The sequence below is a fragment of the Saccoglossus kowalevskii genome, chromosome 14 (genome assembly GCF_978046115.1).
Source record: "Saccoglossus kowalevskii chromosome 14, keSacKowa6.1, whole genome shotgun sequence".
Taxonomy (NCBI): Eukaryota; Metazoa; Hemichordata; class Enteropneusta; family Harrimaniidae; genus Saccoglossus; species Saccoglossus kowalevskii.
In genome coordinates this window covers 13,586,727-13,603,223 of record NC_140654.1, presented here as the reverse complement: position 1 = coordinate 13,603,223, position 16,497 = coordinate 13,586,727, and the positions used below count along the sequence as shown (strand labels likewise).

Below are 16,497 nucleotides of genomic sequence, written 5' to 3'. Positions count from 1 at the left end.
CGTTAAAATAGCATCTAACAATTCATTGTCAAAGTGGATGATTCAGTGAGAATAATGGAGTCTTCCAGCAATAGATGCCTTAAAATAGCATCTAACAATTCATTGTCAAAGTAAACCAAATCATGCACGTACATTTCAGTTCGTCTACGGCGGCGAGAGAACCATCCAGGCCTGAAGGGCAATTACCGGTACAGGTCAGACTAAGGTTACCATCAAAATGAACTTTCAATGATAACGACAAACTTTCAATATTGTGCTTTTTTATAATCATACATAAATAGTTTTATCAAACAGAAGATTAAATTGTGTAACAATATTTATTTATTTTAAATAACACAGTTCCAATAGAATCGCATATATACCAAAAAATACTATTTATTGTAATCTGTATAATTAATACATTTCGACTGTACACGCGCATGTCATTCACACAGGTACATGCACTACTAACAAGATTATGAAACGCAAATCACCAGGACATGCTATGCTGACTGAAGACAGCAGAGAGAATGTCGCAAACAATTATACTTTCATTTAAACTGAAAAACACTGGGGGGGAAAAAATCCTGAAAGTGAAATAAATATCTCAATATTTACTATAAAAAATAAATAATGAGCCAAAATTAGTAACAAGTAAGTTTAACTTAATAAGCAATAATTAATGCAGAGTTAAAATATAGTATGATTAATGACTACACAACTAGCATTTTTGACCATCCAATTATATACAATATGAAAGCAGCAGGGGGTCAACAAATAATTTGGCTGGCCAGTTTGATTTCACAGCCCCTGTAATACATATGTATATAGATGATCAATTACTTTGTGCAGGAAACTGTTAACGTGGGTTTGAAAAGAAGCACTATAATTCTGTTTTTATGTAATTGATACTTTCTCGTATCAATATCTGCATCATGTTGAATTTAATTTTTCCTCTGCAAATCAATGCATCTAAAAAGGCGACAAAAATCCGAGGCGCACAAATTCTTGAAACTTTGGAAAGCATTAACTTTCAATAATTTCTAAACACAGAATAAGCATTACAGATCATTTGCAATTTAATTCAATCTTAGTCAAAGTCTACTTTGAGATTGATAGATGCACACTATAGAAAAAAAATTTCAGACTAGGTGTTGTGGGCGGAAAAATATGGGCAATGTACAGGTAAGACAACATGGGAGGAAAAAATGCACTGGCAAAACTGAGAAGTGTGCATAATTTCATTGTTCTGTTTTTTCAAATCTCAGGTTTAATTGTGAACAGTAGTTGTGTATGGTCAATGTACGCACAGGAGTGATGCACTCGAGCAAGCCAAACGAGGTAATACAATATACTTTGCTATGCTACTCGCGAACTCCTTTCACAAATACAAGCTGGAGTCATGACTTGGATTTATGAGTTGTCTGGATTTATGGCTTGTCAACACTTTCAGACACATTACTGAACAAAGAACACAATCGTGGAAATGTTAAATCTCATAAAATAAGCAGAACCAGAAAAGCGGTACTGATATAAAATTTCATCAAGAGATTAATAGGAGATTTATATATTGCAAGATTTTCTTTGTAACTGCAGGAGAGAAAATAAAAAAAAATAAAACCTGAAAAAAAATCGAAAAAAAAAAATCCATCCTATATTTTTTCCTGATAATTAAACAGAGCTAATTAAACAAGCCCGTATTTTTAAATAATTTGGGATGCAATTAGCAATTCATTAAATGGTCAATTGATATATATACGATTGTTTGGAAAATTAAGGCCAAAATTCAAATATTTTCATCCCAATTGCAAATATTACATGCACTCTGAAATGGGAAATTTCAAGCATTAATTTATTAAAATTACACTTTTGAAGCGTTTAAAAGGATTTTATTCAGTCGCATGGTTATTTCAGAAGGGAGTCCACTGTGAAATAGATCAGATCACTGCGAGACTGACAAATCTATGATTAACCATGTTTAATGAATATATATACAAATTAAATAGGAGTACAATCGATCAAAACACTTGTCAACCGATGTCCTCAGATTAGCCCTCATTTGGTCAAGCCAATGTAAAAGCACATGTGGCTGGCAGGATAAGGGTTAAAGTCCAACCTCGAAAAGAATAACATGACATTTTTTTTTCGGCAGCGGAAAAGCTCATTATGCACGTATGTTTAAGGGTGGTTGATTGTTTTTTGTGTGAGCGAAAACTGTAGTTAAACACCTTGCACAGTATTTCCCACGACCAAAATGAGATGAGGTATAAATAACAAAACCCCAAGCCAGTATTGAGAAAACTTGTGTCAAACAGAGTTCCATTGTCAGACACTATTTTGTCTTGCGTTGTAGGTCAGATCAGTGACCAGAAGTTACAGCAAAGGCTGCTGTTCAAAATGATACAGAGCCAGATGTGGCAAAGGTAAAATGATAACAAAAAAATTTTCGTTTTATTTTTTTTATCCAGCCTCGCTAAAAATAAATGCACATTTGAATTACCAATTGAAAGAACTTTCAGATTAAGTTGGGTTTACTTTTTTTTTTTTAAAGTTATTTTACTCAAAATTAGACGACATTTTTTTGACAATTTCAGTTTAATTTCATCAGTATTTTGGATTAAATGTACCAAAATAAATATTGAATACTGTACTTGATCAAATCCCTGATGAATTATATTAACTGATAATTTTATTTACAAAACTATGTTGTGGAAGAATACATTTTACAATAGTCATGAAGGGGCAGCTTCTTTACCAACCATTCAAACAACTGCAGCATACGCCGTTACAAAAGTAACATTCCATTCTGGAGGTATTCTAATGGACTATAATAAACCTCAATTGCAAGAACAACAAACTCATGACACTAAAAGTCGAGCTTCTGGCCAAAAATGTTGTTATACTATTTGGTTACTTTATTTGAACAGGAATTAAACTACGGCTATTTCACCATTCACTACTGCCACAGTGGCTTCGTTTTATCACCACTATACTGATCTCACACTGCCACGGCTATTATCCTAACCACGGATGTGACTAACGGGAATGTTAATCACAACAATTTTAGCTTGGAATAATTATGTATGTAAATTTTATGCAAATTATTATCAGCATGTGTCATTTTTTGGTGAGAATGCAGTATATTTCATCTGCAATCAGCGTTTCATTATTACTAACTTCAAATGTCAAACAGTAAACAGTAAAATCAAATAGACACAATTAAGTCAATAATTTCTTAACACTCGAAAGCAATAACAATACAACCAAAAGCAAGTACTGTAAAATCTGTATTAGAAGCCGCATCTCTAATACAAGTTGCACGCATTCTTTTTGAAGAATTGAGAACCAAAAATTCACCATTTCTCATATGTGTAGATGCTCTAATAGAAGCCACATCCCCTTTGTTGCATTGTACCATTTTAATAGAAGCCGCGGTTTCTAATACAGATTTTACAGTAATATAAAACACATTGAAATAGTTACATGCTATTTCAGCGAATTTTAAATTAACGCATGAATTAACAGAATCTTAATTAGATTACTATTAATTAGTGCTATCTTTAATTATCATAATTATGGTTTATCTTAATTAGCTAAAATAAAATGTTTACATTGCAGATGTTGCATCAAGTTGTCCTACTAGAACCCCCCCCCCCCACCCCGACAATGGAACAATCTACAGCATACAGATAAAAACTCCATAAGACTGCCACCCACCCCCTCAGACAATGGAATCATCCACAACAGTTGATTTTTCCATTTGACTGGGGTTGAAGAGATTATACTATTATCGCTCGCTCGGTTTGCAGAAGTATCCATCCTCTTAGTGTGTTCACAAGGTCATGTAAATAATTGCAGTAAATGATTTCTTTTTTTTAGGCTACCAATGCTATTCACAATATGTTGTCTGTGTCCACATAAACATGCAGATTACATCACAGCATGACTAGGGGAGGTCATCGAAAGGATACAATACTAATTCTCATCACAAATAGGAGACAGGAATTCAGTTACCTGAAAATTATCTTGGGACATTTTGTCCAAAATATCAACTGCCATCATGTGACATTTATAGTTTTTGGTGTAAAACAGTAAATTTAACAGAAAACACATGGCCCTTTGTCTCATTTAAAATAATTACATGAAAATAGGACATTTTGGAAAAATACCAGCAAATTGCTGATGTCTGGGTAGCATCTGAATCACTAGAAAGCTTAATATAACACCCCTTTCTCTTCTAGTACATGTATAATTACAGAGAAAATGTCAAAACATAAAATTGCTCGGTTTACATGTTCAGTTTTAAACCTAATGTGGTCAAGTCAATGTACAAGAACATAGGAACAACAAGAGCAGGGTTAAAGATAACAATTTGATGGAGAAGTTGACTGCAATATTGTGCTCATTTCACACCTGTAAGGTTTCCTTCATTTGCAGGAAACCTCAAGGCACCATTGTCAGTGGTACATTTCCTGTTATTTTCTCAACTTTCATGGACAGTTTATTATCATAATTGTGGCATAAAATCACTTATAATGTTCACAGTCATGGATATCCAATTTAAGGCATTGAAGGGACCTATAAACCAACAACAAAAAAACAATTTGACCAAAAAATTTAAACCTTTTCACAACAGCTAGATTTAAAAGGATTCATTGTAAACCCAAGAAGAATTTTGAACATTCATTTTCAAAAGATGAATCTCTATTTTTGAATTACAGAATTCCAGACAGAAATTTAGGAAATTTGCCTGAATGATAATTAATGTTGCAAACAATTCTATTTTACTATTGCAGCAAGAAATAAAATTTCCCAATGAGGGATTATTCACAGATCCATTTTAACACAATTTTAATCCGTGTAAACCGTCAGCCATTTTGGCTTCCTTGTATCTTAACCAGAAATTACAAATTTTAACATCACAAACAATGTTCACTAACACTGAACAATAAAGTAAACAAAAGATTAGTTCCAAAAAGATTTGTAAAAATTAAGTTGCATCAATTTCTAGGGATGTTACATGTGCATTCAACAGGCTATATGTTTGTGAGTTTTCCGTGTGTACATTCACATACTGTAAAATACTTAGCTGGAATTAATTTTCGCTGAAAAGACTTTTTTGGCGTTTTGTATGGAATTTATTTTCACTCATTTTTGATAAGGCTGAATGTAAAATATAGGAAAATGATATATTTGCCAGATTTTATTTTCACTGAATCATTCCTTCAGTAAATATAGCGAAAATAAAGAATTCTACAGTAGGTTGGAAGTAAATAAATAGTTATGCACAGTCATGAGAACATATAAACACTGAATAAACATCAGAGGTTAAGATGCCGATGACCTGCAATGGTTTGCATCACGTTCGCAAACCAGATTTACAAAGTTATTTTAGTGACCATTAAAGAAAAATTAATTGTTAAAGTGACATGACAACCAAGTTTTTACAAAAATTTTTAATAATTTAAAGCGCCAGAATTATCACATATGGATCCATTACACTGCTTACAAGCGGATTAAGTATATTGCTTACCGTTATACTCTAATAAATAGATGGCAAGTCAGGGATTAGGTTAGACCCCACAAAAAGGCATTTCTGGTTGAATTGATTTTTAAAATCAATGCATGCATGTATGTGATGTTTTGTCTTGTTTTTGGTATTTAAAATCATGCTTTTCATTTCTTGGATTTTTTTTCTTTTTTTTTTAATTTCTGAGAAAAAGCTTACATCAATGCGACAGACAGTTTGGATAATCACAATTCCCAGAAGCATAATACCATATTTGCTCTATTCTTACATAAAAATTAGAGCAATTTGGGCATTGCTTGCTTAGCCTAACCTATAAATTTCGTTTCCCTGGTTACCCATAAAGCAAAAAAAGTGGGATAAAAATTAATTATTATTGAACTATTACGGAATACGCCTGGTCTTTTTCTCAACAGGTAAAATAAGTAGATGTTTGCAACATTCCAGTAAGACTCAATTATCCATTTTTAAATCGGTTTGAAAATCAATCTTAGAACTGAATGCCCACTGTACATTTAAGAGGTCAGATTACACACCAATCTTTTTTCAAAAAAAATTGAGGTCAAGGCTGGTACATCAAATGATTTATTTGTGAAAGCTGACCTACCCATTTCTATGAAAGAAGAGTCTATTAATCTAGGGAAATAGAGAAATTGACACTTCAGAACTATTTTTCCCATACAATTGATTAAACAACTTACCTCATCCATTGACCGTGTACTGCTGCCTGTCTCAAGCGCCAGTGCCTGGAAATCACTCGCCATTTTTGACATATCCACATTATGAACCTGAGTGGACAAAAGAAAAAAACAATTGAAGAAACTGACTTCAGTTGGAAACCATTAATACGATAAGGAACCTTTTCCCATCAAATGAAAACAGAGGTTGTTTTTTTAATTTTTGGTCTAATACTACTCCCGCCGAACTTTACACACAGCACGATTTACTACAGTACCTAGATTTGTAGACCGCTGACATTTTTTCAACAACCATCAAACTTAAAGGGCAGTCGTCGTCGCGCGCGCATGTGTTGATAAACATTGATTTTCCAAATAATCCAATGTGCTCTTCTAATGGAACTCACAAGTACGAGTTTTGATCTGGGTGCAACATGCACTAATTACCACATATAAGCCGCATATAAGTCTCAGTCTGCACAGCAGTCAAGTTGCCATATTTGTTCATACGAGTTCCATATTGGGCGCATGCATGGCACAACGACGACGACCACCACTCTTTGAATAAAATCTCCCTACAAAATTTCATGATTATTTTAAAGTGCAATGAAATCAAGTAATGTTGCCATGAAAAAAAAAAAAAAAAAAAAATATATTCACCAGGTTTTAATTTCGTTATTTTTAATTATAAGTAAAATTCGCCAAATTAAATCTACGTAATCATGTAAAAAAACATTGGAACATCATTGTTTCTGACAATTTGTGAAATTAATAACAGTGAATATGCTCAAAACATCAAAAAAAGTGATATTAAATGGTTTCTACGTTTGCATGAATAAATCTACTCTCGCTACTGATGTTTCAACATGAGTCACCTACTTTATTAAGAGTTACTCATTTCGGGTCAGGTCAAAGTTCAACACTAAAAACGCAAGATAAATCATTTTCTATATATATAAATATATATATGCTCAAATAAATTTACCAATTCAATTTGTTATTAATAACTGGTATATTTCAGAAATCTACACACACAAAATTATATAAACCTGTCTATCGCATCAACTTGGTTTTAAAATGAACAGGAACAATGGTTAGAATGGGCATTATCAATATTGCCAGCATTAACACATTCTTTTTGTTAGGTTCATGGCAACACGTGGGACATTTATACAATACAGTACAATGCTGACACCATGCAAAGAATACTGCAGAGAGAAAAAATATTCACCGCGTTTAATTTTAGTGGATTTGGTGCAAGAATATTCACTAGTTTGTCAACAAAATAATAACATTTTTTTTCTCATGAACTATGCATAATAAAACACAATAAAACCCAATATTTATGTATTCCATCTTTTTATAGATTTTGTATGAAGTATAAATACGGTATAAAATCCACATTTGTAGTAAATAGGACTCTAGAATTCATCATTCACAGCCTGAAACTAAACACTTTTGTTCGCGTTTATTTCAAAATATGTTACACAGGAGAAAACTACAATGGATGAGGGTTTGTGAAATGGTACATTTGACAGAGACAGATGCGTGCAGTTTCATTTAATTTACAATCATATCCAGAGACGCACGTGGTGAATCATACTAGGTAATTATTATCATCTCAATTATTAATATATAGTTAGGTTTCAGAAACACTACAACGGTTCAGATAAACATGATATCCAAATTCTATCTTTTTTGGGAAAATCATTATTTGAGGATTTGCGAAAAACCAGAATTTTACTAATTTATTGATAGGAAACAAGTACTATAAAACCGCGGTTTCTATTAAAATGGTACAATGCAACAGAGGGGATGCAGCTTCTATTAGACTATCTACACATATGAGAAATAATGAAATTTTGGTTCTCATTAAAAAAAATAATGGGTGCGACTTCTATTTGGAATGCTGCTTCTAATACAGATTTTATGGTAGTTACAGACATTCGTGCATTTCAAGTAACAATATTTCATCATGAACAGTGATGATTTGGATTCAAAGCATCGTGAATTTGCATAAATTATGAAATGTTAATATTCAATTTTTCCTATTTTGATGCATAGCAATATCACTAATTTTGACAGAAACATAAATCTGATTTGTAATTTTATATTAACGTATTATGACAAGAAAATGGCCTAGAAGCTAAAAATATCTCTTGGGAACTCAACGCAAACAGTTAGGGAAGCTGAACCATCTTCAAAATGGTAGGAACTTGTAAATTCATAATTAACTCTTCCGGGTTTTAATTTGGACCAGTGATAGAATGAAATGATCACTCATTACTTAGAAAATAAGGTCTTATACTGAACATTAAAAACCTTGTTTTAACCTTTGCAATTTATGGGGGCACTGATGCTAATAATGAAGCAAAATTTAGTACAAGCTAGCACAAAATTGAAGACACATTGGCATGGCAACACTGAGAAAGTAAAATATTTAGCCATCACTAAAACGATAAAGATGTCCAGACTTGCGTAGCCGCATAATTGACAAATTTAGTTGTAAAGTTCAACAGATATTAAACAGCTGGCTGGGGTTGTCTTCGTCGAGTTACCTGCAGTAAAAACATGTACTTGTGTAAAAAAAAAAAAAAAATCGATAATTTTTTCTTTCTTTCCTAATTTGTTTTTTTTTTTTCTTGTGATGCATTTGAGAAAGTGCAGGCAATAGTCTTGCAATTCACTAGTCTTTGCCATTAAGACAACGTGCTCCTAACCCCCCCCCCCCCTCCCTCGACCCTTGAACATTACAATTTTGTGGTGCAAAACAATTTTCTATAATTTTATTAATTTTGACCAAAATCACTGAATTTCAAAGTATGCAGGTGTAGCAGGAAATGTAAACCCGATTCTGTGCGTTCAGTGGTCTTGGTGAAATTTATGCTATCCAATAAACATTCAGCTATGGAATCCAGTGAATGAGCTCCCTGATACAAACTCCACTAAGGACTTTGCTCACGAGCTCAAAAAACTAACCAGTCCCGAAAATATTCACTGTTTTGTCTTACAACCACAAGTATAGACTTTACCTACATAGATACGATCAGACTTGGAATTCAGGCTGTTTAGAAAAGTGGGATCCCCCATATTGATGGCAAGAAAGTCATTCTGGGAGTAATTATGTGCTTAAAACAGATGACTACAAGCATATCTAAACAACGACAAGGACAGCTCACTTTCCATTCATGTCAACCTTTTTAGATAAGCATCTAAATCTTGATTACTTTCACAGATTGATCATTTCATCATGATCATAGTTATGCCAAAGATAGGGATTCAAAATGGCCACTTGGAAGGAACTCATAATGCCAAAGATAAGGATGCAAACTGACCATTTGAAACAAACTCATAATGCCAAAGATAGAGATTCAAAATGGCCGCTTGGAAGCCGCAGGATGACAGAAGAAGATAAACAATGCATTTTTCTTGTATGTAACAGAAAACATCTACCATAACTCCCAAACCCACAAAAATGCTAGAAACCACTGTTCCTGAAAATGGAACAACCCATCACGAATGATTTACTACTGGTTCAAAACAGAATTGGCAGTAATCACACTAGTGGATTATCTCTTCACTGAAGGATCTCTCTTTATCGTTTAATACTGAAATACTGATATGTTAGAGAGAAATATTATGGTGTTGAGATATATTTACTCAATATTATAAAGATAATTTTCGGGTTATACAAGCTTATATTTGAGAAAATACAAACGCTGACCATTTTTCCAAGAAAAATTGTCTGCCGTAATTTGTGTTTGCCATTAGTTGCAAAACTGGCCCAAATTTTTGTAAGCTCAACAAAGTTGGAGCCTTACAGTTATTTGATACCAGGTATTCTAACAGGCTGCACAGACTCCGTCTTAAATTACAAGTAGTCCAAGCTGACACGTCTACAAATTCTTGACCCATTTTTGAAAATTAGTATCACAACTAGAGTACTTGAAAATTAACACTTTTGTTTTTCTACATCAAAAGACAAGCTCGCATTCAAAACAAACTACCAATTACCGAAATAAATGTTTCATGTTCGATTAATTATTTTTCAGTACTCTGAATAGTGTGTCACACATTACTAAAAATAGAATTGATGTAATATTAGAAAGGGGCACAGCACAAGAAACGTATCAAACGTGGACAGCATTCGCACACGATAACGACAATTGTAACCCAAACCATGTTACTTTGCTACAACTTTTTAGTCACATTGTTCCTTGCTACACTAAAGCAACAGTGAAATTATTTCAATGCCACAACAGTCTGTCACTGTTTTTAATTTTTGTTTCCTGACTTGTTTGCCCAAATTGAACATTTACACGCATAATTTATGCAATACATGGGAATGTTAGTTGAAGCAAGCTACTGTGAAATACTTTATTTTAGCTGAAAAAAATCTTTTTGGGCGTTTTGTATGGAATTTATTTTCATCGATTTTTGATGACTTGAATGTGAAACATAGGAAAAAATGTATATTCGCTGGATTTTATTTTAACTGAAGCAGCCCTTCAGCGAAAATAAATTCCAAGTGAAAATAAAGTATTCTACAGTATTATAGGAAGGCAAGTTACAACTTATGAGTTGCCAAACCTTACAATGACATGTTACCTACTGTAGAATACTTTATTTTCGCTATTATCGCTGATAGGATGATTCCGCGAAAATAAAATCCAGCGAATATACTTTTTTTCCTATATTTCACATTCAACTCACCAAAAATCAGTGAAAATAAATTCCCTAAAGAACGCCCAAACAGCCTTTTCAGCGAAAATTAATTCTGGCGAAAATAAAGTATTCCACAGTATCTTAACAGTAGCCAGGAAAAACAAATTATAACTTTGAGTCATTGCATATTCAAAATTACTGACATTTCTCATTCAGATATAGATAATTGATGAGAAAAGAAACAAATTGTGGATTAGAAACTTTATAGAACAGTTAAAAAGTAAGTATTTAAGATCATGGTCAGCATGGTCAGTTTTAAACTTAAACTTAAAAAATTCAATATCAGTAATCCTGCAACCAACACCTAGAACTAAATAGAATCCAGCGACCGACACCTAGAACTAAACTGAAAAGTATACAGTCATTCATTTCTATGAATAGCAGTATTCTGAATATTTGACCTCAATGTTAGAGAAAAAGACAAACTTGATATTGAAAATATTCGAAGTAGGTCATCTCCCGACGGCCAAACTGACACAATAAAATGCTTCGCACGATGTTGAAAACTTTGTAACATTTTAGAATCAAATCATGATAATTTTAAAACTTCTACCATTTTTAAAATCGATGTAAAACTCAACTCACAAAGAAAAGATTTCAATTTTGTTTTTCTGGTTCCCTCTGAAACGTGCAATAGAGGAGTCATAAACTACATTGATCAGTTCAGGCGACATTGAAAGCTATGCATTGTGGGTAACCTATCCAGAACAAAGGAAGTGCCCGAAAAACGTGCCAATAATTTTATCATTTTTTTCCCCACCTCGATAAACTCTGGTACTCACGAGATCTATTCGGTGGTTTTTCAGCGGAACTATATAGAGCTGTGTTATCACCGCAGCCATCATAAGCTGTTAAATGACTTGTTATTACATGCCCCTTTTTTTCGTAGCACTGCTATTAGCGAGGGGGCAGTCCTGCCACGGCATGCCGTCATTCAGCCTTTGTGAACCCGTAGTCGTTCAACAAATAATACGACATTCATATGTTTGTCTAATCTTTTGTAATATGTGCCCTCTGTGATTGACCTTTGTCAGTGACCTGAAGGCAGCTTTCCTGTGACACAAATTAACACAGACATGGGACAAATTGACCAGGAAACGACAACAAGCAACAGGATATTTTTAAAAATATTAACAGCGGAGTTGTAACTCGTACATTTCCTCTACATAGGTTAATTCAGTATTAAAAACTATGAATGCATCATACTAAAAAACTCTAAAAATTAAAGTTATTAATAAATTATTAAATATTATTGGCCATAATTCTGATGAAAATTGGGATTTCAACAAAGACTAAATTCCAGCAGGAACAGAACAAGGCAATGCCAATCTGGTTAAAATACAGTCGGGAACTATTTTATGAAGTCTGTAATTTTTAGGTGCCTCCAAACGCATTTCCCCATTGTTTGAGCAGGGATCGAGTGCGATTGAGGATTTTTTTTACATCCTCGGCAGAAACATCCAGATTCAGGCCTACATGTACTGACTGAAAAAACAACGTACACAGCTTAGTGTTCACCAAGCATTTTAAACCCAACAAAACAATCACAATAACTACGAGTGCATGTACAAATAAAATGTGTTCAACAAATGCAGAAACGATCAACAAACTAATTTTTCTGAATTAGTGTGAAAACCTACAAATGGTCTAAGTAGATACTAAAACAATGTGACAGATGTATTTGTAAATTTGCCATCCAGACATGGCCGCCCGTTGCACATACATTACAGCTAGCTACTTCAGCACTCTAGCAGCTGAATATATATAAATTTTATTACTGTGTTTGTTCTTGAACATGTATTACATAAATTAAATACAAGAAACATGCCCATCTATCAAATACTTCCTCAAGGCAACATATTTGAATTTAGCCTCTCTATATTTAGTTTTTCAACTTAATTGTTATTTTTCATTGTATATTTAATTATTCCATCATGAAATTAGTAATAATTACTTTATTGACCGGGGAAAGATTTATTGATCTAATTTTACAACGGGCAACAAATCTTGAAGATGAAAATAAATATATAATGTGTTTTTGGCATGCGTCATACATCCTAGAAGTGAAACTCTTTCAAAAGCAGGTGGAATAACTAATGCTGGGGGACCCCCTATCTCTGAACTCAAAGGCTGAATTTACAAGAGCTTTCTTTGTTCCAATTTCTTTTTTAGATTGCTTCGGTTTTAGTAAACTACCGAGTTTTCCTCCCAGACATAAAAGGCATATTTCATCACCGTCTGAAGTGCTGACATATTTTCGGCAGTATGAACCCCAAACTGTTGTTAGTACAGTAGTACTCCTTTGTCTTTCCACTCACTGCTTCCTTTGTTCACTGCCTGTCCTCATTAACATATAAGGCCAACTGTGCAGAGATCAAATCCTTGAACTTTTTTACAAGGTTAGCATCAAAGACTAATAAATAATGTGTTATATTTCAATAATATCTGATGAGAGAATAAATATTACTAATAACTACTGTAAATTTTATTTTACAAATCAGTAAACACCCGAGGTTAAAATCAACAAAAGGAGTCAGTTTCAAACTAATGTCTGGCTAGTTTCACAGTGACTGAAGGTCCATTCGAGCTGACCTAAAAATCATACTGTTACAAGCCTAGTAAAACAAGGCCAGGGACATCCTGAACAAAAAGATTTACCTAAATAATTTGATTTGACATAAAAGACACGATTTAAATTGCCATCATAAACATGGAGACACCCTTTCAATTAGTTGGCCTATTTCTATATACAAGCAAGACGGCCATTGTTTCTGATCAAGTAATACACGCACGTCATTGAGATTGGAAGTTAACAAAACAATGACACAAAAAATTGTCTTTGTCAGCTACGACAGTAATATTTGGCGTAATTTTTGTTATGAGTCACGGTCGCAATGACTCACATGTTTGAGAGTGCATTGGAAATTAACAATAACATCACCCCGTCCGCAAGCCCATTGTTGTCAGTCGATTCGAACACGCCAACAACAAACGTGGGTCCGTTTACCTTCCTGCTCGCAAAATGTCAACCAAAATAAACAAAGGACGGGTCCAAAGCAGTTCCTGCATCCACTGCATGCGATTTGATTGCATACAGTCGGGGAAATTACGACCACGCCCGGTGAAAAGCGTTTCAAATGTTGCAAAACATCGCACCAATGTTACAGTATGTTGGAAGCGTGAAATGGGGATTATTTTACCTGGTGATCAATAACGCTATCGTCGCCCACAGCCCATTTCAGTTTGCCGTAATGTCCCCCAGTCTCTCCTTCGCTGTGTTGCCTCTGGAAGAAATAGCCTACCATCGCATCGTCTTGTGATCGGTGTGGGTGGTGATTGAGGGTGGACTGGGGGTGATGTGGATGTTGACTGCCCGTGCTCTGCATGGCGTGTTGCTGAGTTGAGTCATTCCACGCAACTTCGTGCATACTGCTGCTGGCTGTCGTCGATTCTAGACATGTATATCGCATGCCACGGTCTAGTACTGAAATACAGCAAAGAAAACAAGTCAAATCCAAGGTCGAGAAACTATAAGTAAGGTGTCTTTGTACTAAAAGAGTATATAGCACAGAACGCGGATCATGCGCTAAGCGTCTATGTATGATGCACAACTGAGGGCGGGTAAATGCATCATCGCCAAGAGTTCATACCTCGCTGATTCATTGACGAGGTCAACACGACAACCCATCGCTTTGTGGCCTATAATTCCGTTCAAAATGGAGGATCTGTCTTCAAACATCAAATATATGATGATGAATATATTCCATATTGGCGAGTTGATTCAAATGTGAAAAATAACGACCTACTTACCAAGATGACAACGGATGTTTTTTCAGAATTTTTGAAATCAGTTCCCCTTCCTGGCGTTCGACATTTTGTTAGCGCAAAGCATGATGGGTGCCATGTGCTTGGCCCTAAGACATTACGTCATGGCGGTGGCATTCCCAATATCACGTGACTACAAAAATATGATAAGTATGCCGAAATTCCAAATTTTCGTACATGGGTGGAATGTTCGCTAATTAGACGATATTGAAATTGCGGTATCGATACAATGTAAAGAAGACAAACAAGCGTCACATGAATATTCCGACAGTTTTATGCTTAGTAAATATTAAACTGATAGCATAATAAAACCATGTAATAAAACTGTCACGTTGAATTATGCTCATCGAGACAAACGTAATCCTAAACTCCACAAATTTCTGTAAAAACGTCTCGCGATTCTGTTTTTTTTTTGTTTTTTTTTGTTTTTTTTTCAACACGGGGAGATTTTGGCATTATGGGACTTCGACTTTGATTGTGCAATTCCTCGTCGAATTGTTTATTCATAAAACAATTCGATTCAAAAACAAACGATTCCATAATATTTTTTAGCGAACTTTTCTGCAAAATTTCTTTTATTTTTCATTGTCAAACTGATAATTTATTGAGTTCCAGTCGCGTCACACATTTTCCCATTTGTCCATGTCCGGGACATGAACTAAGTTGAGGGCGCACTCATGCAACCATAATTTACGAGTCGTGTCATCCTCTGGATCCATTACGGTCTTGTTCTCGACAGTATTCTCTTCGCGTGGCGGGGTCACTTGCCATATCAGTTGGTACTATCTCTTAAGGAAATCTCCTAAATGACACCAATTTCCTTAATTCGACAACCTCCGTTTTGAATGTAGGTACTTAAGTTAGTAATGGAAATGGAAATAAATAATTCAAAAATCAATAAATATACTAAATTATTCACGTATAGTACATTGAAAAACACTGATCATTTTCAGCAAATGGGAAATGATTGAGTGACAACATTTGCGAAAATAGATTAGATTTTGTTCTTTGTTTAATTTAATAGAAGTAGGGCTGAAAAAAAAAAAAACGTATTTACATTTGTGGCATAATTGCGAAATAAGTTATGTTCAAGTTTTTAATCATGGTTGAGAGTTTGGTGAATGTTTTCGGGTTTCTGTGTTTTTAGTAATACTGAATAGCTGCACGGGAAATTGATGACTAAATATCGTATAACGCGACCAGAAACTCGTTCTACCGATTTCAGATATTTATAAATTTCACGATTCAAGCTGGGGTCGGTATATCGGCCGATGGGAATAAATTGTGGAACACATTCAAATGACGTCATTGCGAACTGCGCTCGTTTATTGGCTGATTTGGACTCAACTGTTATTGAAATTTATAATAAAAAAACAAAGGAAATAATTTGTGGCCGTGATTGTGTCATATATTTGTTATAGTAGTTTTGTTAAAGTAGAACGCTACACAAAAGCAAAAAATATTATTATTTTCACTTATTTTATATATTGCTGCGTTTATTGAATTTTTATTTAATAAATATTTGGTAGAATGATTACTAAATATTGTATAACGCGACCACAAACCCATCCTCTTGACTTCAAATATTTTACGATTCAAGCTTGAACGAAATGGTTATAATGGCCGGCGGAATAACATTGAAACATTTGTCAAATGGCGTCATTGCGCACTTCGCTCGTTGATTGGCTGATTCAACTGCCATTAAAATGTATAAATATTTATAAAAAAAAAAAAAAAGGAAGGGATTTGTGGTCGCGATTGTAC

The 16,497-nt window shown here is 34.2% G+C and overlaps 1 protein-coding gene across 1 annotated transcript in view; it reads right to left on the bottom strand.

Moving 5' to 3' along the window:
* Positions 1–14,774, bottom strand: part of LOC100313713 (pumilio-like protein) — a 41,530-nt gene extending 26,756 nt beyond the window's left edge. Inside the window, 3 exon segments of the mRNA NM_001168168.1 lie at positions 6,208–6,294; positions 14,109–14,392; positions 14,719–14,774. Of these exon segments, the coding sequence (NP_001161640.1) occupies positions 6,208–6,294; positions 14,109–14,378 (357 nt within the window). The 5' untranslated portion in view covers positions 14,379–14,392; positions 14,719–14,774.
* Positions 14,775–16,497: the final 1,723 nt, after the last annotated feature.